At 37.9% G+C, this 27,971-nt stretch overlaps 1 protein-coding gene across 1 annotated transcript in view; it reads right to left on the bottom strand.

The window, feature by feature from the left end:
* LOC121725964 (dynein beta chain, ciliary-like) overlaps window positions 1-27,971 on the bottom strand; it is a 64,636-nt gene that overhangs the window by 32,475 nt on the left and 4,190 nt on the right. The window contains exons 8-29 of the mRNA XM_042113165.1: window positions 27,639-27,812; window positions 27,231-27,366; window positions 26,584-26,812; window positions 25,959-26,150; window positions 24,253-24,387; window positions 24,039-24,172; window positions 23,591-23,780; window positions 23,241-23,342; window positions 22,664-22,817; window positions 21,996-22,191; window positions 21,736-21,826; window positions 21,361-21,610; window positions 19,594-19,751; window positions 18,987-19,107; window positions 12,648-12,788; window positions 11,445-11,539; window positions 10,867-11,034; window positions 10,171-10,340; window positions 2,944-3,163; window positions 1,739-1,903; window positions 638-811; window positions 36-184 (exon numbers count right to left, since the gene is read on the bottom strand). Of these exons, the coding sequence (XP_041969099.1) occupies window positions 36-184; window positions 638-811; window positions 1,739-1,903; window positions 2,944-3,163; window positions 10,171-10,340; window positions 10,867-11,034; window positions 11,445-11,539; window positions 12,648-12,788; window positions 18,987-19,107; window positions 19,594-19,751; window positions 21,361-21,610; window positions 21,736-21,826; window positions 21,996-22,191; window positions 22,664-22,817; window positions 23,241-23,342; window positions 23,591-23,780; window positions 24,039-24,172; window positions 24,253-24,387; window positions 25,959-26,150; window positions 26,584-26,812; window positions 27,231-27,366; window positions 27,639-27,812 (3,544 nt within the window). The remainder of the gene's footprint in view (window positions 1-35; window positions 185-637; window positions 812-1,738; window positions 1,904-2,943; window positions 3,164-10,170; window positions 10,341-10,866; window positions 11,035-11,444; window positions 11,540-12,647; window positions 12,789-18,986; window positions 19,108-19,593; window positions 19,752-21,360; window positions 21,611-21,735; window positions 21,827-21,995; window positions 22,192-22,663; window positions 22,818-23,240; window positions 23,343-23,590; window positions 23,781-24,038; window positions 24,173-24,252; window positions 24,388-25,958; window positions 26,151-26,583; window positions 26,813-27,230; window positions 27,367-27,638; window positions 27,813-27,971) is intronic.

Genomic DNA, 27,971 nt, shown 5'->3' on the forward strand with positions numbered 1-27,971 from the left:
TAATTAATTAAGAATATAACTTGGATCTCATTTACCATGACCTCATATCCTTGTCTAGCTGTCGCAGATCCTTAGAAAATCGTTTACACTCTTGGTCCATGCCGTCCGCGTCGATTTTCTTCCAGGGCGATTTCTTCCAAAACTCGATGGTACCCAAAACCAAATCGTAGTAATCCCACAATTGCTATAAAACGTAATAAGTATTTTACATATCAAAATGATTATTTAAATCCAATTTTCGAGGTCTTCAACAAGAATTATAATTAATTTGAAAAAATAGTACATTACGCACCTAGGGCAGGAAATTAGAAAGAGAAAAAAGAAGACTCAGATCACATGTAATCGGCTTCGCCTCGGTCAACAAGCATGTGATCTGAGGCATTCTTATTTACTGCCCATGCTGCGTATACTATTTTTCTCATTGACGGAGGCGGAAAACGGCAACATTGGTAAGCGCAGCGGGAAGAAAGTTGACGTTTTCCGCCCGGAGGTGAGAAAAATACTTTTTGTCAATAATGATCTTGGCTGGCGTTACAGGTAGTGTCTATTGTAGTGCCTTACATAAATATTCTATTTTAACGAGATGTCAAAAGACTGGCAATTTTATTTAACCATTTATTATCAAAATAAATCTCACTTTAGCCATCTTGAGTTCCCGGCGACACTGCTTAAGGTTCTTCTCGTCGGGCGGCTGTATGTCGAACAGCGCGCACGACGTCTTCAACTTCTCTATGTTCTCCTCGAATTGCATCAACTCCACGTTAACTTTGTCGATCTTAACGTACGGATCCTTGCAGCTCTCTAGGAATATCTACAAAGGAACAGTAATTATAGTAGCTAAGGTTGTTTAGAAACATTAATAAGTAAGTAATATACTTACATCTTAGCTATACGATACGAATGATGTTATTATAAAAGAAAACATCTCGACATCGGCTTGGTCGCTAATTATTAATTAATCAGTGATCAGAATAATTATAATACAAAATCTTAAAAACTAAAAAAACACGGTTTATTTTAATTTAAAAAAAATAACAAAATATTGCCTTGTCATTGGCTCTTAATACGTATGCAAAGTTTCGAATTAATTAGACTACTGAGGATAGGTAAATATTGTGCTCAAATATTCCGTTACATACATACCGATTACAGCCCAAGCCCCAAGGCATATGTGTAGGGAATGCAATCTTGATCTTGAGTGATTTTCCAAGATTCAATCTTGAAAGCCATAAATCCTGAATTTCGAAATCCTATTCGCGATCTTGACAAAATACTCCAAGATTGTAACACGATTTCGAGATTTTTAGATTGTTCATACCTGCGCGGCTAAGCGCGAACCACAGATTAGGGTATATTACCTATATAGTAGACAGATAAGCGTCAGAAGAGTTTGACGGCTCACGAATCGAACATTTGATCTATATCCTGATTCCTGTGGTAAAACAAGTATACTTAACAGGTGTGTGTGTTAGCGTTTTTTTCAATTATTCTGCTCAATCTCGAAAATCCCGAAAATCTTGATTCGCGACCAAGATCTCGACCCGAATCTCAACAAGATCCCGAACTGACCAATCTTGAATCAGAAAAAAGACGCCAAGATCTTGAGTAGTCAATCTTGGTCCAAGATTGCATTCCCTATATATGTGCAATAATTTTTCCTTTTCGATAGTTCATTTTGTTTGCAATCTTGTTGGTTTTAACTTACGCATATGTACCTCCTAATCTATGATATACGTACCTCCTTCTGCACGAACTGGTCGCGGTACATGGCGAGGCGCAGCGTGGCGAGCGCCTGGCGCTTGGCGATGAGCGCAGCGTGCGCGGCCTGCAGCGGCGCCACGTTGTTGCGCACCACCGCCGCCAGCTTCACCAACGACCGCCACCGCTCCGGCAGCACGTCCAGCTGACAACGTCGCACGGTTTTAAAATATTAAGGGCCTGTTTCACCGCTTCCTGATGAGGCTATCCACCACTTAATTTGACAGATGGAGTATGGAAAATCTGTCAAATAACCCTATCGGGCACCTTATCAGGAAGCGGTGAAACAGGCCATAAGAAAGCAATCCTAAACGTACAGTTGGTAAATCTGGTATACGTTGCTCCGGCCGCGACTTAACGACGTACCTAATCAAATCCAGGTCTATGCAGGTATTTCAATCGAGTAGTAGTCCGTTCGCAAATCCTGTTCCTATTATTGACGTGGTCTTTACTCTATTATTGTAATTTTTATGTAATTAACAATTCTTACGATAATTCTTCACACTCCCTTTTCAAAATAATATCATAAACAAAAGAACATAAGAAAGACTTCAACGTCGTTGAAGCTCGCTCTAGTGTAAAAAATAAAAATAGTAGTAAGTTTAAAATTTTAAGTTAATCGTTTCATATTATTTTGAATTATAATTATTTGAGTTCAACATAATTTAATTTTTAAAGTAACAATATTTAAAATTCCTTACCAAAGTGTAAACCGAAAATTGTGGTGTTTCTCCAGTCTATTCCAGAGTTCGCAATAAGAATGGAAATATATATTATGAAACTACAGGTTCAGTAAAAATAACTATAGTTTAACTTTTAAGGTTTAACAAACAGAGACACACGTTCATATTTATAACATTACCATCAAGGGCGTCGCCAGCCGATGACGCAGGAGGGGGGGGGGGGGCAAGTTGACTTTACCTACTACAATTCATACTTTTCTCATTCTCTATGAATGAGAAAAGTATGTATGAATTGTAGGTAAAGTCGACAGCACATAAAGCTTTTCACTTGTACTACAAGCCTTACATCTATTACCAGATTTTAATATTATAGTGGTCGTTGTTTGCATTATATTTGGCAACTTTTTTAGAATCTCTAGGGGGAGGCAGCTGCCCCTCCCTGCCCCCCCTTGGCGACGCCCTTGATTACCATTAATAGACGGGCAAGGAAATATGAACTCACCAAGTCGTACGTCTCGTCGGGGAAGTCGACGCCGTACTCCTTGAGGACGTACATGATGTCTCGGAGCGGGTCGAACATGGTGTCGGCGCCGGCGGCCGCGCGCGCCGCCACGTCGCTGAGCGCGCCCATCACGCGGAGCAGCCCGCCGTAGTCGTGCTCCTCCACCTCGCGGGACAACTCCGCCGTCGCGTGCACGATGAACGCGTCCAGCTCCGTCAGGCTATGAAGGTGCTACGTTAGTTTGCGCTACGAACTTACCTAATTAGCTGATATATTGTGTAGCGTATGTTTTGCGTTAGTTCATGGAACAATATATTGTGCAACGATAATCCAAGCTACAAGCGCGCTACGCTCCCACACATAAACACGATACGACGCCGCGCCGTGGAAATCTATGACACGACGTTGTGACGTGTCACGAAAAAGTTGTTGTGGTCTATTTTTAAGGTATTGTACTTCTTTATAAGTGACTCTCGTTATTCATGGTTGAAAGAAATTGGTGGATCCAGTATCTTCTGAGTACTTATCTGTCTTTTCTTTTTTCTTCGTTTTCTTACAGCAGAAGACGTACGTTACGACGTCGTATCGTATAGATTTCCACGACGCGACGTCGTACCGTGTTTATGTGTTAGCCCATGCTACCAGAGTAGACAGAATTTTTGAGTACTAGCAACCCGCCCCGGCGTCGCACGGGTAGAAAATATATAGCCACTAAAAAAATGATTTAAATCGATAGCCTATAATCCTTCACGTGGTCTACTTCTTATCTAAGTCTATATTGCCAAATAACATAAAAATTGCTCCAGTAGTTCGCGAGATAAGCCCTTTCAAATAATTTCACCCGTTTTTTCCACATTTTCCTCTATTCCTTCGCTCCTATTAGTCTTGGCGTGATAAAATATAGCCTATAGCTTGCCTATAGCCTTCCTCGATAAATGGGCTAACACTGAAAGCATCATCAAAATCCGTTGCGTAGTTTTAAAGATTAAAGGGAACAAAGGGACAGGGGAAAAAAGCGACTTTGTTTTATAATATGTATAGATGCCGACTTAGAAGTGTTGTTGAAATTTTTACGTTTGCCGTATTATGACAAAAGCCGTCGCTAGGGTCGTTACCTACAAAAAACCTATGACATATAGTAGGCACATGGTTTTACATATTACACAACTTTTAGCGCGGCGACCGAATCAAAAAATTTCGTAACCTAAAAACCTGACATTCCCCACACCGAAGGTGCCGGTCGGTGTGGTCGGTGGCGTTGCCGTGCCGTCTAACATCATTTCAGTTCGGCAAACGTGTGACTAGACGTGTATACGTGCTATGCAATATTATAATGGTATTTCGCTGGGATTACGTTTATAAACATGTTAATTTTAAATTATAAATTATTTATTAATGCACAAAACTCTACGGGAAAAATACGTGGACCGCAGCAATGGCCGTTTTAGTTGTTGTTTATACTATCTTGATTCTTGGCACAGGCTATTAAAATTGTCAGAATTCAATTGTTCAGTTTCGCGGGCGTCATTTACGCCTCTAGTACCTACACCGACGACGCTGCGAACAGCGAAACAGTCGCGAACCGATTTACTGTCTCCTCCGCCATTATTATTAGCACGGATATTATAGAACTATGGATATTTTCAAATAATAATGAAAAACACGTTATGCAGTGATTTAGTAAAAGAAAAAAATATTCTGTAGTACGCGTGGTAATTTAAATATAAATCTTCCATACCTATGGACGATTAATCAATCAACAACAAATCAAGAAAAACGAATAGCATATCAGCCACGTCACGAATTTCACGTTATGGCCTTTTTGTGATTGCGAGAACGCGTCGTGGCCGTTTTCATTAGAGTATCTGTTTCACTGTGACCACAACGCGTTGTGTGTGAGCTATTTTTTCGCTCATTGAGCGATTTCGATCTTTGAGCGTAACATATATGATATATATAAATGCCGCTGGACTAATTCTGATAAGAATGTCGACATAACATAGTTTTAGCGTGAAAAACTACGGTTCCCGCACGAAAAGAAAAAAGAATTTCGGCGCAATGGAGTAAAGTTTTTTTTTAATGGCCCCTATATGGGACCTCTTGTTCCCCCTTACATATTAAGGGACAATTGTTTTTTTTTTTTTTTTTTATTATAAAATTGGGGCCGTCTATGGACCGTTCGTCCATATCCTTTTTTTGTTATTTTATTATTTAGATTTTTCGCACCAAGGATAATTGAAATAATATTATGAATTTTAATTAATTGTGGTCCATCACGCCATGGACACTTTTTTTTTCTTTTTTTTAATATATATGTGTATATATATATTTAATAGAATAGAGTATAATATGTTATACATTTAATAAATAAATATATATATTTATTGTTTTATAAATTGCATAAAGGGACAATTGTTTGCATGTTACATTTTATCCTTAATTTGTTGACAAATTGTTTACATTGATCATTTTTACATCTTTACACATTTTTCGACACTTCGCGGGAGTGTTCGGTGCGAATTTGTTTTGCTGGAGTTATTTACTTACGAAATAATTCTTACAATTGAGTGGGATGCATGACATACAGTTGCATATTGTTGGTATATTTCTATAGCATTGAAATTCCATTAACATCTTATACTTACATAATCTTATATACCTATATATAATTTTAATTTGGTTTGCTTTACATTTTATTTTTATAATATCTATTTAGTACATATTTTTTATTATTCCTCAGTGTTGTTTACATTGTTATCTATAATTTACATATTATTGATTTCTATTTCTATCTTGGACTATATTATGGCTACCTTATAATTACCTATGTAAAATTTTACAATTGTTTGTTACAGTTCTGTTTCATACTATCTTTTTGACACATCTTAATATATATATTTCTTGTGTGCGTGTGTATGTGACTGAACTCCTCCTAAACGACTGGACCAATTTTTATGAAATTTTTTGTGTGTGTTCGTGGAGATTCGAGAATGGTTTAGATTTACAGTTTGGTCTACTGGAAAATGTTTTTTCAATTAATTTCTTATTTATAAGGAGTTGTTGATTTTGGAATGTTTTACATTAGATCCGGCGGACGGCGCTATCATCGCATTCAATATTATTCTATTTCAATTTTAGTTTGTCCTGACAGATGGTGCTACGATTAATTTGAAAAAAAATTTGTTATTCAATTCATGTGCTGATTCAAATATTAAATAAATAACACATAGGCTACAATTTTAACCGACTTTCAAAATGGGGGAGGTGTTATGTTCGTTTTCTTATATTCAACGATTACTCCGCCGTTTGTTAACCGATTTTCAAAATTTTTCTTTTGGTATATTGGGTATCATCCCAATTTGGTATTATATTCAGAAAAGTGGTGATCTGATGAAGGATCCATAAGTAATCGAGGGAACTCCTCAAAACTTATAGGGAAACATATGGTGACTTCGGTTTCGTGAGAAGTATTCTAAGCATATGCTACCAACAAGTAAGATTTTGCACCGAGATATACCTGGTATACCGTGGTTCGGAAGGTGCTGAGAGAATTCCTGATTCTTTATAGATATAAGTTTGGGAGTTTCGGCGTTGTTTTAAGAACAGAAAGCATATACTACTATGCAAATTACATTCTTCATCATCATCATCATCATCATCACTACCATATTATACAATTTCATAGTCTTTTAGATCGAGACTCGAGTTTGTCAAGCGATAATTAAAAAAAATCTATATCTACCTAATATTATAAACCTGAAGAGTATGTTTGCTTGAACGCGTCAATCTCAGAAACTACAGGTCCGATTTAAAAACTTATCTCAGTGTTAGATAGATCATTTATCGAGTAAGACTCATCATTTATCGAGAAGGTTATATTATATTATTACTCTAAGACTAATACGACAGAAGAAACTCAGGAAAATGTGGGAAAAACGGGGGAAATATTTTTTATGGGAAAATGTACCTACGGATTCTGTAAAATTTCTAATTTACGCGGGCGAAGCCGCGCGGGACATCTAGTATTTTATATTTCTTTAGTATTGTTTACATCGTTATCTATAAGTTACATATTATATTCTTCTGTTATATTACATATCACACAATTACATATATTCAATTACATAAACATCTGTACGTAAATACTTTTCTATGTTATAATATATTGTTCGTATAATAAATATTTAATAATATATTCTTATGTAAAAGTTTAATAATTTATTTATATAAATTGTATATATAAATTGTAAGTTTAATAATATATTCTTAAGTATTTAATAATATATTCTTATGTAATAATGGAGTAAAGTTGTGGTCGTCATCTATTTAGTCCACTTACATAATATTTTAATACACAGTAAACAGTAAGAGTTTCAAATCGCCAACAGATGGCGTTAAGCGTGTAAAATACAAACTATCAATGTTTTGACTTCGTAAGTAAAACATGGTTAGACGATGTAAGTTAGTAAAATATTATATAAAACCGATGCTGAAATTTGGTATGTAAGAATTTTTAATACGCTCTTCTAGCAATAGCTAGGAATCGGAGCTAATAAGTCAATTATTTACATCTAAATAAATAGTAATTATACGTGGGAGAGCCATGTATCGGCACGAATGGGCCGGCTCGACCGGATAAATACCACGTTCTCACAGAAAACCGGCGTGAAACAGCGCTTGCGCTGTGTTTCGCCGAGTGAGTGAGTTTACCGGAGGCCCAATCCCCTAACCCCTACCCTATTCCCTTCCCTACCCTCAACTATTCCCTTCCCTTCCCTTCCCTACCCTCCCCTATTACCCTATTCCCTCTTAAATGGTCGGCAACGCACTTGCAGCTCTTCTGATGCTGCGAGTGTCCATGGGCGATGGAAGTTGCTTTCCATCAGGTGACCCGTTTGCTCGTTTGCCCCCTTATTTCATAATAAAAAATAAAAAAAAAGTTATATTTCGTGATTAAGAGGCCGGGTACCGTCAAAATTCACATAGAAGTGATAATAATAATAACATCATTTGGACATGCGCAATAAAAGTTTTTGTGGCGCATGCGCCAAAAATAAAGACAATTCATATGATATCTACTTCTATTTCTTTCGAACAAGGTGCAAAATGCAAAATCATTATTTGGGGCTCTCACGTTTCATAGATTCGGGTGTTTTCGTGATTACGACAATTTGCGAAGGTTTGCATGCTCATTATTAATTTTGGAGTACTGTACCTAGATTCCTGCGTAAAAATTTAAAACAAAATTTAAAAAATATTTTTTAGTATTTAAATATTTTGTAGTAAATTTACTAATTATTTATATATTTTTTAGTGTTTTACTATATTTTTAGTGTTTAAATATTTTGTAGTAAATTTTTACGCAGGAACCTAGGTAATTTAGTAATTGCTACTAAACAAGCTGAAAAATAACTCAAACATGTTAAATATTTTCGTATGAGAAAATGATTGTGGTATTACGTATGTATGAGAATTTCGATGGTACCCGGCCCCTTAATATTATTTTCTGTTAAATTTCCCGTCTTTGAAGACAAATATTATAATTATTACTATGTATCTTTCCCTCTCGTTAGTCGTTAAGCGAACTCACAAGAGCACTAACTACAGACTACTAACGCTTGTTAGTTGCATAATTGCATTTGCAAGACGCCACTATACTCTATAGCAATGCAAACGCACGACTGTAACGTGCCAGGGCCTGTAGACAAGTGGCAAAGCGCTAACGCTAATGCTAACGCTAGCGCTACAAAATGTATGCGATTTGACATAAGTCATCGCTTCGCTAGCGAATACTAATGTCAAATCCATACATTTTGTAGCGCTAGCGTCAGCGTTAGCGTTAGCGTTTTGCCACTTGTCTACGGGGGCAGGGTACACAGCTAAAGCGGGGAATTCACTACCGGGCTGCCCGCGGGCCGCCCGGTCTGGCACAAGTCTGCCGCTTGCCCCTATTGAACACACACAGAACAAGCAAGTCAGTCGAATAGATAGAGGGCTGCACCTCGGTCGTGGACTCATGGACTCAATCTTCTTTGTAACAAATGATAGATCAGCATCGGCATTGATTTCTTTGGATTTTTCAATAAGTTCGCTGTATTAGCGCCATTAGGTAGATTGGTGTTCATGTAATCCTTGCTTTTAACTTTCTACAAACAAGGATACGGTAGACAGGTAAATGGAAATAAACGAATGTCCAAATTGTTTTTGTTCCTTCATTCCTAGTTCAATCCTAAGTTTAGTGTTTGAATTTTTTAAAATAATATTTTAAGTGCACTCGAGTAGTCCAGTCGCTCTCCAAGGCGCGAATGACAGCGGGCCGCCCGTCGCGACCATTCATGTACAGACTTGCCCGTGCCCGCGCGGGAAAAATGCGATCTCGCGGGCAGGCTGCGGGCACGGGCCAACGGGCATGCCTGTGCCCGTCACTAGGAATTGACGAGCAGACATGCGACAGACCTGCCCGTGACGGGCGGCCCGTAGCGGGCGGCCCGATAGTCAATTCCCCGCTTAACGACCACTCCGCGATTGTATCGATGCAAACGCGCAATAGTTTCGCTACAAATAATCGCCGTGGTCTATTCTTAATTTTACTGTCAAAGAAGTTGATTCATAGACAGATGACGGACCTACGTAGTTTGGTCGAGTTATTCCAAACCCAGTCGACAGATCACGACTTATATTGAACTGATTTGAAATCTTTATTTGAAAAATAAATTATATCAGCCAGCGCGCCAGCCCTTAACATAGCATGGCAAAACCCGAAAGAATCGGTACTCACGTCGTTTGGTCCATATATTTTAAGTCAAAGTACTGGTGTCTAGTACTATAGTTATATCTATTGTGGTGCTACCAGTGGCGGATTTACAAATTTGCCGCCTGTAGGCTATTCAATTTTTGCCGCCCCTATAACTGGCCTTTGAAATTTAATGCTACACAACATGTACTACGGATGTGCTACATAAGCATGTGCTACGGATGTGCTACATAAGTATGCGCTACGAACGTACTACACCAGTATGTGCTACGAATGTGTTACACATGTGCTACGAATGTGCTACACAAGTATGTGCTACGAATGTGCTACACAAGATTAGTATGTGCTGCGAACATGCTACAAAAAAAAGTGCGTTCAAGCGTAGCGTGGGGTTGCCTATAATAAAGGGAAAGCGCCCTCATTTAAAACGCACTCTTTCTCGCCAAGCTGTACTTATTTTTCTTGTGTCTTACCTCGTGGTAACATGGTCTTTGAGGTTCTGTTTGTAGAGGTTGCTCCACTTGCATATCGTATTCATGATGGCCTGGTTCAGCCGCTTCAGGTCCAGCCGCAGCCAGCCGTTGCACAGATAGTCAGACGGCAACGCGGACACCTCGTTGTACAGCGCATTGTATTTGTCGATCTAAAAATAATATGTTAATGAAAAGTCCGAGCAAGCAAAATTAAAACTTCAATATGAGATTTTGAGTCGTAAAATTTTTAAAGTCCTTTGGTAATCGTCGTCTTTCAGAAAACAAACGATTCTCAAACGACATAAAGAACGTAGTTGCACCGTAAACTCTAGACATAATGCGACCTCTACTCATTCGGCAGGATCGGCAATTACAAAACATGACACGATTTCGGATGCCTTACTATACGTATTTCTTGTAAAATGCTAAAGTAAAGAGACCGTCAATTGTTTTGTTTTTAACTATTGTTTGTGCGTTTTATGATGATATGCGTGACACAATAGTAGGGAAGGGAAGTTTTGATTTTTTTTTGTTTTCTTGTAAAAAAAAACCCGTAGCAAGGAATATGAAAACTGTCACCCATATCATCTTATAACGCACAAACTTTTTAACAGTCTGTTTGAAACATTGTTTTAAGTTAAACGTTTTAAGTTAAACAACACCTAACAATATTTTTAAATTTAATCGACAACTCACTTCCTTCTGATACTCCTCGATTGTGGGCTTAGCTTCGGGCGGGTCGGCGCCGTGGTCGAAGTGGAACCTGTCGAACTCCTCGGGCGGTATGACGCGCCCGTACCGCAGGAACCCCTCCAGCACCTCCTGCCGGTCCTCCAGCCACAGTGACGAGTACTTCTCGTATCGCTGACAAACGGGCATAATGACGATTTTTTTAAATTGTAACCGTTTCAAAGTGGTAAGGCATATTATTCAACCACATTTTGCTCCATGTTTCATTTTATAAGCTATTGCACTGCTTTTATCGCGGTCTTTGAGTGTGGCCACCGAATTGAGAAATACGGTAACGATAATAACCTAACACCACTCCGACCGGCACAGCGCGAGCGGTGCGACGTTGCCAGTCTTCGACATAGTGTAGGTATATGTGTGCGTGCGACTACACGTATGCAAATTATAATTTCATAAGTTGATAAAAAATGCTATGGAAGCTTTACCGCGGCAGTTTCCGTGTGCCACACGTATTTTTCTTTAATTTTATCATGACATTTTTAGGACTAACAGACACGACAGACAGATATTACAATAATACTTACAGACGCATACTGCAGTATGTCGTTGCTGCTGTTTTCAACCCTCTTCAGTATTTCATGGTACAGATCTATTAAAGCCGTCTCTTTGGCAATGTCCTCTGTAACAAAATAAGTAATAAATTAATTATTATTAAAATGCGAAAATACATACAAGTCACACAATAATATAAGCATAGCTGGGCACCGTTAATTAAATAGTTAACTTCGTTAATCGTTAATTCGCTAAAAAAAATTAGCTTCGTTTAACACTAAAGCGTTACATTTCGAAAGAATTAACGCAAGTTAACGCTAATCCGTTAATTTATATAAAATTGCATTTTTATATCGACTTATTCAAAAACCTGTTGGTTTAGGTTCTGGAAGTTAACAGGTTAGAAACAAACAAAATATTCATGTAATTCTAATGTGTTATTTAATATTCGGGCATAAGGTGCATATTCCCCTTTATGAAGTTCTCGTCTGTAAAGCGAGGCTCGTTTTGGTGTTAAAATGTCTTTACCCGTGGAAAAAAGATAGTACTTATGCATTATTAAATTGAGATAAAATGTGCAAGGTATATTTAAGTGTATAAGCGTTTTCTGTGGAAAAACAAAGTGAAAAAACAACTTTTGAGCGTGATAACGTTTAGAAAATTTTGTACTGCGTCTACTTTTTCTCGACAGACTGTGCGTTTGAAACTGTTTTTCGCGCCACGCCGCGGTGCTGTGCAGTAAATAGTAGGCATTTGATTAACGATTAACGGACTTCTACACGGAAGTTAACGTGTCCGTTAACATTTCTAAATTTAACTTAAAAGTTAATCCGTAAATCAAAATGTTAACTTCGTTAACTAACGGATTAACGAGTTAATGCCCAGCTATGAATATAAGTCAGTTGTATTAAATAGTTGTAAAAGCGTACGACTAAGTATTACAAAATCAAACACTATTTACTGAATATTATTGTTACTCTTTTATCATATTCAAATTTCCGAGATTCTGAATAACTTCGAGTTATTCAGAATCTCGGAAATTTGAATATACAACAATGCACACTGCATGGGATGGGAAAATTATAATTTGAAGGAAACGGCTACGTATTTATTCTAAATGATATTCACTGATGGTATAATATTATTGCATTTAGGACCTGGTTCACAACTTCCTGATAAAGTGCCGGATAGGCTATCCACAACTTTTTCGACAGATTCTCCATACTCTATCTTACCCTCGTAGCTATCCAGAGGCACGGCGTCGTCTATCCGGGGGAAGATGGCGGCCTGCAGGAACATATCCTTCATCATCTCCCGCAGGGTGCCGTGCAGGCCCTCCTCCTCCTCCACGTCCAGGGACGGCACGAAGTGGATATCTGACGAAATATAATCACACCAAAAAATTATTATACCTAGAATAGAGAAACAAAGGCCTGAGCATGCGAGATGTCACTATCAGTAACACTGCGTGGTAAAAATTAAATTAAGAAATATTAAAAAAAAAAACCGCCAAATAACTTTAAAAAGTAATGAAATAATATTTATTACTGACTTTAAGTTTAAATAATTCCTAAGTGTAAAGTGATATTTTAGACCATAATTGTTGTCAGGGTGTATCGGGGGACCGCTAATGTAGATGTTTGATTTCACGCTGCAACAGCAGCATGCAAAAATTTATTGGTTATCTACGTCTTACTAGTTGTCGCAATTAAAATGAGCCCCAACACGAAACCATTGCTCTAAGTTGGTGAGGAGTTGGGTATCCTATTGATTACCAGGTGATGCTGCAGCACCAGGTCAACTTTCCATTAATGTGTAATATTCATAAATGTCACGAACTAGAATGCAATAAAGCAGCACCAAACTACTGCAAGATGCTAATCGGCCCTTCACGAACCAGATGAACCGCGATTTATCAGCACAGAGCAGGCTGATGATGATGAACTATAGCTAAGAACACTCTCAATTAAGTCAGCTTTCAAACAAAAAAAAACTAGATCAAAATCGGTCCACCCGTTTGGATGCTACGATGCCACAGACAGACAGACAGACAGACAGACAGACAGACAGACCGACAGACAGACACGTCAAACTTATAACACCCCTCTTTTTGTCGGGGGTTAAAAAAGAGACGTATGATACATGACAGCAGAACTTTTTTTGACATCCAGTCGGCACTTATCGGAACGTTGAAAATTTTATCTCATAGAAAGATGCTTGTGTAAGTGTATACGTATTGCGTACATATATTTTTACATACAGATGTAAATCAATTTTGGTTTCGTTTGACAGCTCGAGATTGTTGCTCTATTTCGCTAGGTAGGTATATTAGCTTTATGAATCACACAGACAGTAAATTACTCAGAAGGCGCGTTCTCTACTTTGACAGAGCGCAAGACCGTCTTCGACCTAATAACAACACGGTTGATGGTTCTCGACTATGATTTCTTTCGGAGTAGGGTTTTATAAGCTGGTCATCGTACAAGTAGAATTAGATACTATCTAATCCAGGGGTTCCCAAACTGTGCGCCGTGGAAAGGCAAGAGGGCGGCACCCCTCTTGCCTTTCCACCGTGAGTCGATCCTCCATCATTATTCATTATCCATATTCCATAACCACAAATATTATAAAATAAAATTACTTATTATAATATTATGAATAATACAAAGAAGGCAGATGATTGGCAAAATATTTGTTTATTATTATTTACTTGCTTAACTATAATCATTATAGGTGTTTATTAGGGTGGAGCGATAATGTATGAAGATTTTTTTTTTAATGGCATAGCAATAGAAAGTTGCTCTTTAATGAGTAAATTCTGCATACAAAATATAGTTTACTGCATAGAAAATTCGAAAAATACGATTATTTTGAAAACAGCGGTTTAGTTTTGACAAAAAGTATTTTTCTATATTTACTGTTCCTTGTTAAAAAAAAACTACATTGTAATACGTTAAATAAAAGCCTGATGCCTTAGCCAAGACCTTTTCTTTATCGCTTTTCTATAGAATCGCCGATCAAAATGTATGGAATTGACTTAAAAATTCGCGAATATGACGTTGACGTTCGACTCGTCTAATGTCAATTCTATACATTTTGATCGACGATTCTATAAAGAATCGATAAAGAAAAGGTCTTGACTACAGGCTCTGGTTAGTGGTATCAATGTTTTATCGAGAAAATTTAAATATTTATGATATATTATCAATGAATGATCATCAGAAAAAAGGAGATTGTTTGGTATTAAATTGTTTTTTTAGAATAGAATAGAATAGAATATACTTTATTGTGCACACAGTTACAATAACAACACACATAGGTATAACAGAAACACATAAAATGACGAGTACACAAAGGCGGTCTTATTACTAAATAGCAATTTCTTCCAGACAACCTTTGGAAGTAAGGACACAAAAAGCTGCTAGAGAAAGGGCGTTGTGCTTAAAGTATATTATTATTTAATTATTACAATAACCTCTAAAAGTAAAACTTAAATACTTAACATTAATACATTAAATATACTTAAATGAAATAAATACGACATACATAATACATAGGTAATATTATGCAATACTACATACAAAATACAATAAAATAAATATTTTATCAGCGATATATACTTTATATTATAATATAATACATATAATACATAAATAAATACTATTTAATACATACACATACAATAATGTACAGTACTGTTATAGGTGTACTTTATTAAAGTAAATTATATATACATAATATAATGTCATGCCATGCTATGAACACATATTGAGGTAGTATTCCTTAAGGGAGGACTTAAATGTATTTAAAGTTTTAGAGAGTCTCACCCTGGTAGGGAGGGAGTTCCAGAGTAGAACAGACTGTACGGAGTAAGAAGAATGGAAATATTTTGTGTGGTGGATCGGGATATCAAGAAGGAGATTTTTAGATGAATGTAGCACCTGTCTGTCGGGTAGGCGGAAGTTAAAGGAATCCTTCAGGTATTTTGGGTTGTGAGGATCAAATAGGATGGTGTAGAGGAAGGAAAGTGCCCGGGCATTGCGTCGAAGGTGGATTGGTAACCATTTTAGTTTATTGCGGAACTCAGATATGCGATCAAACTTCCGCAAGCCAAAAACGAACCTGATTGACAGATTCTGAAGGCGCTCAAGTTTGTTGAGTTGGTCTTCGGTCAGGTTGATGAAGCAGGCATCTGCATAGTCGAGGAGGGACAGAAATAGCGATTCCGCTAAGGCTACTTTAGTAGGCACTGGCAGTAAATACCGAAGCCGCTTTAGGGAATGCCACGTTGAGTACACCTTCCTACTAATCTCCTTCAGTTGATATGACCAGGAAAGATGCTCATCAAAGTGAACGCCGAGATTCTTGACAACCTTACTGTATGGTATAATTACACCGTTAATAGACACCGAGGGAAGAGTGGCCCAGTCAATTCTTGATACGAGCCCCGGACTGCCAAGTATTATTAACTGAGATTTATCAGGGTTAATCAGAAGTCCATGTTCTCTGCTCCAGTTACATATAATTGATAAGTCTCGGTTAATAACATCCACGGCTGCAGGTAACGCATCAAGAGTTGACTGGGTATATATTTGAAGATCGTCTGCGTATAAATGGAAATGGGCAAAAATAAACAAGGTAATAAAATTAATGAAAAGCGCAAAGAGTAATGGGGAAAGGACACCACCTTGAGGAACACCGGCACTAGTGTTGGTCCAGTCTGAAAAGGATTCCGAAGTTTTAACTCTCTGCCGACGACCCCCAAGGTAACTCCGGAGTAGTTGGATTACAGAGGGTGCAAAGTTAAGAGTCGCTAGCAAAGCAATAAGTACATCATGGTCGATAGAATTGAATGCGTTACTAAAATCAAGTAAAGTTAGAATAGTAAGCATCTTATTATCCATACCAGCTCGAATGTCATCTGCCACCTTTACTAGGGCCGAAGTGGTACTATGACCTTTACGAAATCCGGACTGGTAGGCACTAAGGAGGTGATTATCGGTAACATGTTTTGTAAGTTGGTGATGTAAGAGTCGCTCCAGAACTTTTGATAGGAAAGGAAGGATGGATATTGGACGAAAATCAGTGACAACTTTAGGACGAGTGGATTTTGGTAAGGGGATAATGTGGGCAGATTTCCAAGTATCAGGAAAGGAACAAGTTGATATACAATAATTAAAAATATGCAAAAGGACGGGTGAAATTATGTCTAGGATTGGGATGATCATTCTGCGACTGACCCCATCATCACCAACTGAACTCGAAGTTATCGCCATGACGTGTCTCTTAACTTCGCACTCTGTAAATAGGACAAAGCGGAACTGCTCAGAGTTGGAGATCTGCATAAGAGAAATTTTATTTAGGGTTTGTAATTTTACAACTGGGTCTAAGTTAGAAGTAAAAGAGAAGTGTCTATTAATTATGTTTACATCAATATTACAGGAGTTATCTGAGTTGTTATTTTTGCCAATACCCAGGGACTTCAGAAACTTCCACGTTTTCGCGGGGTCACCATTCTCGATGGATGAATGTATATGTCGACGCTGAGCATCGCGACACAAAGTGTTGCACTTGTTTCGCAGTTTAATATACCTATCGCGATGCTCAATAGTATTAGTTTTTTTATATTTTGCTTTAGCAGCGTGTTTGGCGTTGATAAGAGATCTAATACCATCTGTCAGCCATGGAGCCGGGAGATGTTTAATCCTAACTGGTTTTATAGGAGCGTGTTTGTCATACAACGACCTTAGTAGGCTATTAAACATCTCTACCTTGGTATCAGCCGATTCTGATGCGTAAAGTGCTGACCAATCTATGTTGAGAGTGTCTTCCCTCAGACTATCAACATTCAAGGAGGAAAAGTTCCGTTGGAAAAGTACTTTACGTTTTCTCTTAGGTACGCGAACATTAAAAGCTACATAAATTAAATCATGGTAAGAGAACATTTCGGCTGAACTCTGGCCATGTTTGGCCATGTTTATTTCACAATTAGGCATTTCAAACAAAAAAATGCTTTAACAGTTTGTTAATTACTTCTTTCATAAAACGAATAACATCTCCTTTGAAAATATATTCCCAACTGTACCATCACAGCCACCTTGTCTGCCATCAAAATAAATTCTGCGTATACTTTTACATTTGCGATCTGCATCGTGTGTGCTGATCTGTTTTTCATAATATCTCATCGCATTTTTAACGATCAGTGACAGCACTAGAATCCTTTGATATAATAGTACCAACAATCAACATCTTTTAACACAGATAAAGAAACAGCTAAAGCTATAATAGCAGCTGCTCTGTCAGAGACTCAGGTACGATCGCATACGTGAGCTAATGATGGAAATTTGAATCTCTTTTTCTTGGGTGGCTGACCAGCTACTTATTTTGGCGATTGATTAGCTTGTAGAAGCTACAAGAAGAAGCTACAATCGCTGGAACTCGTTCTTTCGGTTGTTAAGTCATCATGCAAAGAACGAGAACAAGACGTCTGGTTAGGATCCATTATCTCTTTGTTCGAAGTCATTCTTTGTCTTCTATTTTTATTTTCTTCATATTTTTTAGTCGCATTTAAATCTACACGGCCTATCATCATTTTTCTTGCAGTTCTTTAATCAAGTAAATAATATAGGTACTTACTTACTTATTTTTTTGGGAAGCGACGCTTTTCGCCAGATATGTAAAATTTCCGTAGCCAGTCTTTGGGATACATCATGAACTGTCGGCTCTTTTGTTGTTTTGTCCAGCTTTGATTCATATTAATTAATAATTATATAATTTTTATAACAGAAATATGAGTTGGTAGATGAGAAACTAGTAACTTCTTCGCTAAACCAAAAACGGGATAACATGTCTCTTTTCGTGTTTTGACGACATATTATGAATGTAATAAAGAGAAAGACTAGGTATAGAGTATATCGAAAATAGTATTTTATCAACAATAAGTGAACAGGAATTTTAAAATATTACTTGCAGGAGTTTATTTACTTGTGGGTAGTGCTTAAAATCACTGTTTCTCACAAGCAGAATTACAATAATAGCGCGCACTTTATGGCGTTCAGACAACGATTGAAAAGTGCAATGAAATCACCTCTCCTGCCTCAATCTCCCCATCTATCTGAGCAATATTCAAGCTTAAACAGTTACAAACGTAACGGAATACACAGAATATAATTCAGCGTTAATTTGGCAATATTAGAAGTTGGTAGTTTTTGACAAAGTTTTTCGAATTTCTCTAAAGTTCATGACGTTGGGGGCACCTCTAAATTTATTATGATCTAAATAAAATTTTGTACGTATATTTGTGAACAGTAACAGCAACTTTTTATAGGTATGCCGAAATTACTATACCAAAATTCCAAAAAAAAACATTTTTCGCTCCACCCTAGTGTTTATGTATCTTTTTGTAATAGCTCTAGGTACAGAAGGGCGCCGTGACAAAATATTGACTTGTAAGTGCGCCGCAGGCTGAAAAAGATTGGGAACCCCTGATCTAATCTATCGATCTAAACGAAGACAAGTAGAATAGATAGTACGATCTATTCTACTCGTGTTTTGCACTAGCGCACGAATATTACCTGGGTCCCTCAATTCCGCCACAATCTCCATGAAAGCGACTTGCGGCCCCTTCTCCAAATCAGTTTGTTTCTCAAATAGATCCAAGCTAGTTTTTATTGCTTTCATCACTTGCTTAGAAACCTAAAAATTAAATGTGTGTTGTCAAACTTTACGATTAGGTATTTATTATATTGTACGGTATTCCCGTAAACGCTTGTTATTTTCACTTTTTATAATTATAAGAAGAATTTAGCTTATTGATCGCATTACTACTTAAAGTACTAGTAAAAGGCAATTCTAACATGGTATCAGCCCCAATTTCTCCTCATAGATGGCATTGCCACACGTGAGAACGTGGTATTTCTCCGGTCGAGCCGGCCCATTCGTGCCGAAGCATGGTTCTCCCACGTATATGTTGGAATTCCCGAACGCTTACTTTGACACGTATACGTTACCTCGTACGTACGTTATCCCCTACGTAAATATTTTAATAGTCTTTCCCCACGTTCCATTTGATGTTAAAAACGATCAAAACGCTCAAAATGCCTCCTATTTTGTGCGTTTTGATAATTTTTAACATCAAATGGAACTCGGGGTATGTATAAAGAATGCTAAAGAGACAATTACCAGCGAGTCGATGTACTGTACGTATGCGGGCCAGCGCTCCTCACGGAACGCCTGCTGCTCCAGCTCCCGCCGCTCCTCCTCGATGTCCGCCAACTCCTCCGGGTCCAACTCCTCCGGGTCCAACTCCTCCTCCTCCACTAGCGACTCTACTTCCTCGCCTACATAGTAAAAATAAATAATTGTAGAAACAAACCAGAAGGCACGTATCTATCATACCGCATTAATACTTATAATCACACCAACAAATTACTTACCATATGTATATTAGATAATATATTAATATTTTTAAATAATAAGAGAATTGTCTGTCCTGTCCTGTCTATACGGGGTCTACATACGAGGGCTGCTATTTATGTATCCGGAATTAAAAAAAGAACCAAACATATCATTTAATATGGTTTTATTGCTTTTCAAAATATTCGCCGCGATGATCGACATACTTTTGCATACGCTGGAACCAATTTTCATAGCACTTTTTCCATTCTGATTGAGGTATCTCCAAAACGTGCATTTTGAACGCATCAACAGCCTCTTCGCGGCTCGAAAAACGTTGACCACGTAATTTGTTCTTCGCGTATGGAAATAAAAAGAAATCGTTAGGTGCCAAATCAGGGCTGTACGGCGGATGACCAGTCAATTCGATCTTTTGACCCTCCAAAAACTGAGTTGTTTCAGCTGAGGTGTGACAGCTAGCATTGTCGTGATGTAATATGATTCTGCGTTGTCGGTTGTCCTTTCTTATTTCTTCAAAGACTTCTGGTAAACAAATGGTCGTATTCCATTCAGAATTAACCGTTTTACGATTCTCTAATGGCACTGTAGCCACATGTCCATTAATTCCAAAAAAACAGGCGACCATTTGCTTCAAAGTACTTTTTGCACGAGTAACTTTTGTTGGTTTCGGCTCATCTTGGAACACCCACACCGTTGACTGTTGTTTAGTTTCGGGGTCATATGCATAGATCCAAGATTCATCACCTGTGTAGATATTATAAACGGCTTTTGACGTACCACGGTTGTATTTTTTTATCATTTTTTTGCACCAATCGACACGAGCCCGTTTTTGATCGATTGTCAAGTTGTGCGGAATCCAACGCGAACATATTTTTTTTACAGCCAAATGTTCGTGTAATATCTTATGTATGCTCGTCATACTTATGCCTAAGGACGCCTCTATCTCGCGATATGTAACATGACGATCACGCATTATTAGTTCCCGCACAGCATCTATATTTTGTGGGACAACAGCTGTTTTTGGGCGACCTTCTTTATTTTCATCCGTGAGCGTAGACCGCCCACGATTAAACTCACTGTACCAGTGATAAACAGTGGTTTTTGATGGTGCTTCATCTCCAAAAGTTGCGGTGAGTTGAATAAAGCACTGTTGTTGATTTAGCCCACGCCGAAAATCGTAGTAAATCATTGCACGAAAATGTTCACGCGTTAAATCCATGGCAAATGAAGACACGCAATTTTCAAAATGACGCCACAATGGAAAAATAATTGACAGTCACATGAAACAAAATGTATTCTTCAACCAAAGAGTTCTATTTTCAAATGTAATTACTTTTATATATTGTTCTTGTAAGTGGCCAGTTCCGGATACATAAATAGCAGCCCTCGTAGGTTTTCTGCGATTCGGTAAATGGCAGAAATTACGTTTCGTTCTTTCGCTCATCTCGATTCTCCCCAGACCCCATTTTCATATTTTGTCCATTCATATTAGAAAAAAAACATCTTATGCTACCACTATAAAGAATCGTTGACCTTTCTCCCTGCGTTCCTGTCGTTCCCGTCTCGCGGCCTCCTTCTCCTCCTGCCTGAGTCGGCGGGCCTCGCGCCGCTCGAACTTGGCCTGCTCGAGTTCGGCCTTCTGTCTAGCTCGCTCCTCCCGCGCCAGCCGCTTCGTCTCTCTCGCTTCTTCCAGCTCCTGCAACCTCTTGGCACGCGCCGCCTTCTCATCGTCGTCCAAAGTCGACTCATCCACCTCCTCTTCCTCTATCTCCTCCTCATCCGACTGAGCATGAAATAAAGTTATTTAATGAAACTGAAATACTCTTAATACGCCTTTAAGTACATACTAATTTATTGCCTTCTAAGCAATACTGTTACTTGTCAGCTTAGATTTAATTTGTTTATTACCTCTTCCTCCTCTTGAATATTGAAGAAGAGCTTGTAGTTGTCTTTTAAAACTTGAACAAATTCATCGTGGCTCTTAATTATGTCCTGACGCCTGAAAATAAAGTAACTAGTTTCTCACTGGGCTCTTTAAAATTTTCTGTAACTGGATAGGCTGTACTGTGTGTAATAAGATTTTTATTTAAATTTACAGCACAAGAATTTTAATTCCAATATATTTCTAAATAAAACTTTCTTTTCTCCAGAAGAGTGTGCCACCAAACCTTTTGAGCAGTCTCGGTTTCCTCTCTTTAATGGCCAACAGCTCCATCTTGTCGGGGTTGTATTTCCTGTCGTAGAGCGGTTTGTCGCCCCACGCGGCCATATTCTGCAGGCCCGTCCTCACGTTGTTCTGAGCCGCCAGCACTCGCTCCTGCAGCGTGTTGATCGCGGCGTACACCTCGCCCATCCACTCCGCGACTGAAATGATCAAAGAATTATGAGACTAGATGCAGTAGTTTACACAAGAAATTTTGAAATAATATTATTTCATGATTCATTTACACTTATTTCAAAATATAGCCTATAGGGACAATCTCTAAATCTTACGAGTATTATATATAAAATTCTCGTATCACAATGTTAGGCCACGTACTTCTCCGAAACGGCTTTACTGAATTTAACCAAATTTTATATGCATATTCAGTGGGTCTGAGAATCGGCTACTGGGTACTTTTTATAATAAGTGCATTTGTTTAATAAATAAATTATTACAACTCGAGACTGACGGCGACCATTGTTTGTGCGACGGGATAGCGATGGACGTTGCAATGGTGACATACTTATTTAGTCACTTCAATAAAATAATACGGGAGAAATAATTTATATGGCAAAAAAACGTTTGCCGGGACAGCTAGTCTTAATATAAACATCTCAAAAACTAAAATCTTACAGTCATCGTTCCAAGTGAGCTCCTCCACGCCCCTGCCGAGTAGGTCATCAATAGCGGCGATCTCCTTCTCAATGAGCGCGACCTCGGTGTCATGGCTGCCCTCGCGTATGGCGTTGTACCACGCTATCGCACGGTTCAGCCGGTTCATGTCGTACTACAATTATTAGTTATAATATATATATATATATATATACAGTATTAGAACTAGTTTACATTGACGCATGACAGAGACCAACATGGTAAATATCCAAGTAGGAGTTCAACGGAAATTACGAATTACACCGCTAGACTGAATTGAAACATGTCTTGTGTCATCTGCTGACACTGGTACACGTTACGATATCAATGTAAATCAGCACTATCAAGGTATTTGCATTACGTTAATTTAGAATTACTTAGGGCCTGTTTCACCACTTCCTAATAAGGCTATCCACCAATTAACTTGACAGATCAAGTATGGAGAATCTGTCAAAAAAGGTTTGAATAGCCTATTAGGCACTTTATCAGAAAGTGGTGAAACAGGCCATAACAATTTTAAATTAAGTAATTAGTTTAATAACTAGAAAGTTTTGCAAACCTGTAACTTTTCATTCCTCGCATACAATTCGAGACCTTCCGCAGGTATCCCTTGCTTATCTAAATACTTCATGTATCGAATTTCCCGGAGCAGCATCGCCAACTGAACGAAAAAACACGAGTGAGGATAGTTATTTATGTCATACCAACCATTTACTCCTAGAATATTATGTAAGGAACGATTGACAACGAAGGACAAAGGTTTATGTCAAGCGTAGTGATGGTGGCAGTTCTTGGTGATGGTGGAGGTAGTAGTAGTGACGGTGGTGATCATCGTGGTTGTAGTGGTGATGAAGTGGTGATGGTGACGGCGTGGTGTTGTTAGCGTAGTGGTAAATATTGGTGGTATACCTCGGGACTGAAGTTGTTCCTGACGAACTGTCCGTCGCGGTAGATGAGGTTCTTGACGAGATGCTCGCGACATATGGCGGGTACGGTCGCGCTCCACGCCTTGAACTGCCGCTCCTCCGCCGCGTGCAGGTAGCCCAGCATCTCGTTGTGCTTCGACCGCATGTAGCCCGCGTACTCGCACTCCGTTATGCTATTTTAGGTGAAAAGACCGGCTAGTGTAAAAGGGATACTGATATTGACGTTTAATTTATCTATCCGAATATACGGATACTGACGTAATTAATCTATCCGAAAATACTTGACTGATACTTGACTAATAGACAACTTGGCGTAGCTCCAAGGAATTATAATTATTGTCTATGTTGTTGCAGCGGCCGGTGAAGACTGCCACACTTGCCTGACCCTCATCCCCTGATTCCTCATTATTCATTATAATATATTTACTTACGGGTCATCAAAAATTATAAAATCTTCCATCGGCAGTAGAATTCTCCTCCTGAGCTTGTGTATCCACCAGAGCATACCTGCTATGGGCGGCAAATACGAGTCTACCATAGGTCTCTCTGGACTTTTCGATAGTTTCTATAAATAAAATGTTTGATATATAACTAGCAATTATTTCATAATAAGTATTTAATACTTTTAATCATTTGAGTACTTACAGCCATTTCATCGTCGAATATTTGCTTTACAGTATCTAGATTTGTATGCATAAGATCCAACAATCTTGGTAATTTTGGCTTGAGTTCCTTATTTATGATCGGTCGATGGAACAAGTCGCCGATGATTTGGAAGAACTAAAAACAAGGGATTTTTCAACGTTATGATTTATATCGATCGGTATATCTAATATATTTCTTAACATCACTTGGCAAAAATGAAAAGAGAAGTTTAAGGCTGCGTTTCCACCAGAGCTGAGCGGAGCTGTGTTGCGAGGAATGTGTTTTTGAGAACTAATAGCATCGCCGCGCGGAACGATGTCATGGCAAAGTCATGTCAATAAAGCGATTCTATTATGCGCGACCATACTATCACTAGTCACTACATACCTAGTATAAAACAAAGGCGCTTTTTCTATCCTCATGTCCCTTTGTTCCTTTTAATCTTTAAAACTACGCAACGGATTTTGATGCGATTTTCTTTAATAGATAGAGTGATTCAAGAGGAAGGTTTATAAGTACTTATTATATATATTTTGTAGTAATGCTGTTATTTTTTTGAGGTTTCTTATCTGATATCGTAAATAATTACATTTTTTATGCTTACATTGCAAACGCTGGCTGAACCCTACGAGATTTATCGCCTAATGGTCGAAATTCGACTACTACTACTACCTATATTTTGTAAAAAAATATTGACTTTATCAAAATTTTTTTCAACTCTTGTCTCTAGGACTTAGCTGATCTCAGACTGGCCGTGTAAGCATTGTCTTAGTAAGGTATCTAAAATTAAATAAAAAAACCATAATAACTATAATAACAACCATAAATAAAAGAGTATAATTCGTATGTATAGGTTTGTCACTCAAAAGTCTGTCATCTTCTTGACTGTGCGTATTGTAGTGTGCTGTGTGTGTAATGTTTTATTTGTTAAAAAAATGTATGATAAAAGCATAATTTCAAAATAATATTAGCTCGATGCACTCCTTCACCATATAAATAAAAGAGTATAATTCGTATGTATAGGTTTGTCACTCAAAAGTCTGTCATCTTCTTGAGTGTGCGTATTGTAGTGTGCTGTGTGTGTAATGTTTTATTTGTTAAAAAAATGTATGATAAAAGCATAATTTCAAAATAATATTAGCTCGATGCACTCCTTCACCATATAAGCTATAACTGTGCAAAATTTCATTCACCTACGTTTCCGCATTTTTCGTCAAAAGGGATACAAAGTTTTTGCGCTTGCGTATTAATATATAGATAACGAGCTTTTGCCCGCGGCTTCGCTCGCGTTAATATATATATATATATATATATATATATATATATATATATATATATATATATATATATATATATATATATATATAGATATAGATATAGATATAAATATATATCTATATATAGATGTACCAAGTATTGTACACTATGAAAAGGTATACAGAAAACTTCGCAATATAATATATCTCTTATGGATAATATCCCACAATAACATTTTTGTCATTTACTTTTCACTACAAATAATGGCTAATTTTCGAAGCGATTTTAAGCAATTGATACGGCATTAATCCTTATCCAATTAAATACTTTAAATTAAATACATTGTTGATTTAATATAAGTAGATCTATATAATATGGCCCTTTACAATGTAAGCAATAACGCGAAGCTGTCGGCTGTCGCAATAAACGCGCCAGTTTAGTTTTATTACCTTAAAGAAGTGCTCCAAGTTGTGGCACTCGTCTAGCCCCTGCGCGAAGAGCGCGGCGAGTCGTCGGTCGACGTCTCGCAGCACGCGGGCGTGCCGGCGGTGCTCGCCCTCAAACTGCTCGTCCTCCGGCTCCGCGGGGTCGTACGTGATGCTGCCCAGCTTCTGGTACGTCACTGTATACTCGTCCAGGATCTAGATTGAAGAGTTGTAGGGAATGGTTTAGTAGTCAAGCCTTAACATTTTTGATACAATCTGTATATCATTTATAACTCTTATGGTAAAGTTCAAAGGAAGCGAAAAGTGTTAAACTGATGTTAAACGGAAGTCAGTCTTCCGTCCTAAAGGTAAAAGGAATAGAGAGTGCTCTTGTGTACTGCGCACATACTTGGGCACTATAAAATTACTCCTGCGTAACTGACCTGGTTTCAATGAAATATATTTTAATGATCTGGATCTGTTTAACGTAGCGCGTAGATATATATTAATAAGCGCGTGACTTTGTTCCTTTTGACTTCGTTACCGGTTCCAGTTCATATATTTAAAATTAAAAACCAATCTTAGGCCGGTATTGGTTCAGTTGGGCAGGCTCTGTGATTGGTTGGCTGTCAAAATTTGGACAAATTACCTTCTGACACTCCGCACTTAAAATCTTGCCTCGAAGGCCGCAGAATTCGATCTTCTCCAACTTGAATATCTCGACAGTGGCGGCGAGTATCTCCTCAATCATTTTGAGTCGCTTCATGTACGCGTTGAAGCGCATGAAGACGCGGTCGAAGTCGAAGGACCAGCGCACAGCCGTCACGCCGGCCGGGAAGAACGTCGACACTTTGTCGCGGTTCATTTCGTACGTCTCGCTATGAAGGGGTATTTTAGTGTAGTTTACCTCATAATAACTAAGTTGTTTTACTTCATAAAATAATAAAAGTTTTGTGTACAGTTAGTTAATAAATTCTAAATTTAAGAATATACCATCGAGGAAATTGATTCTTAGGCAGTTGATGGACCTACGTCATAATAATATTATGTCGTCATAAGTCGGCTTATGTCAATTCAATGTTAGCTGTGATCGTCGGATAGGTTTTGACTTTACGTGACCAAATTACTTAGGTCCGCCATCTGCCTAGGAATCAACTTATATCTCATAGAACCTACAAAGGTTTAAAAACGTTTGCTTACGCGTCAAAATAGTCAGGCGAGAAGCTAAGCTATAAAGTGTTGTTACGTATATTTAATTTTGAATCAAAAGTAAATTAAAAACTCTATTAAGCTTACACGAAAAAGTTCAAGTAGCTTATAGCCTTTTGTATTTTCTCGAGCTGTTCATCTGGATCCCCTTGGAATATTGACATCGGGTCGATGGCGACCGTGCACTGCTGGATAACAAGGTTACACACCTCACGTAGAAGAGCTACAAAATTAAAAATAATAAGAAAATTAAAAATAACATGGTTTAACAAAAAATTCTTATTTTGTTTAGCTGAAATATCTATCACATTATATTATAGTCATCTTAACACAAATAACCCCTAGTTAGTCCCTCACTAAATATTTTAATTGAAACATTATTTGTTGGGCTATCTCCGCTATAATTATCCTCGATAGTCGTAATTGTTCATACCATTTCCATAAAAAACCTAGATCATAGAGCGCCATTTGCCAAATAATCAAAAAGAAACTTACGTATTAGTTTTTCCACGTTACAAAAGTATCTTGAGTTTCCCCACAGCAGCCCGATACAGTGGAACATCGGTCGTATCAGGCCCTTGGACTCGAAGAACTCCGTGTTTTCGTAATTCTCAAAATGACTTATCAGTGGTTTCTGATGAATACAAATGTCACGACTTTCCACGACGGCTGAAACATTGAATTTTTGTCAAAATATGGGCCTACCGTGTGCTAGATCTGTGCAAATAAGTACCTATAGCATAGATTGAATAGTAGGTATAATATTGTTATCTCTTTTTATTGCACATATTATAACAAAACACATAAGGCACTTTTAAACCAGTGTTA

Source organism: Aricia agestis, chromosome 4 (genome assembly GCF_905147365.1).
Source record: "Aricia agestis chromosome 4, ilAriAges1.1, whole genome shotgun sequence".
In the NCBI taxonomy this organism is placed as follows: Eukaryota; Metazoa; Arthropoda; class Insecta; order Lepidoptera; family Lycaenidae; genus Aricia; species Aricia agestis.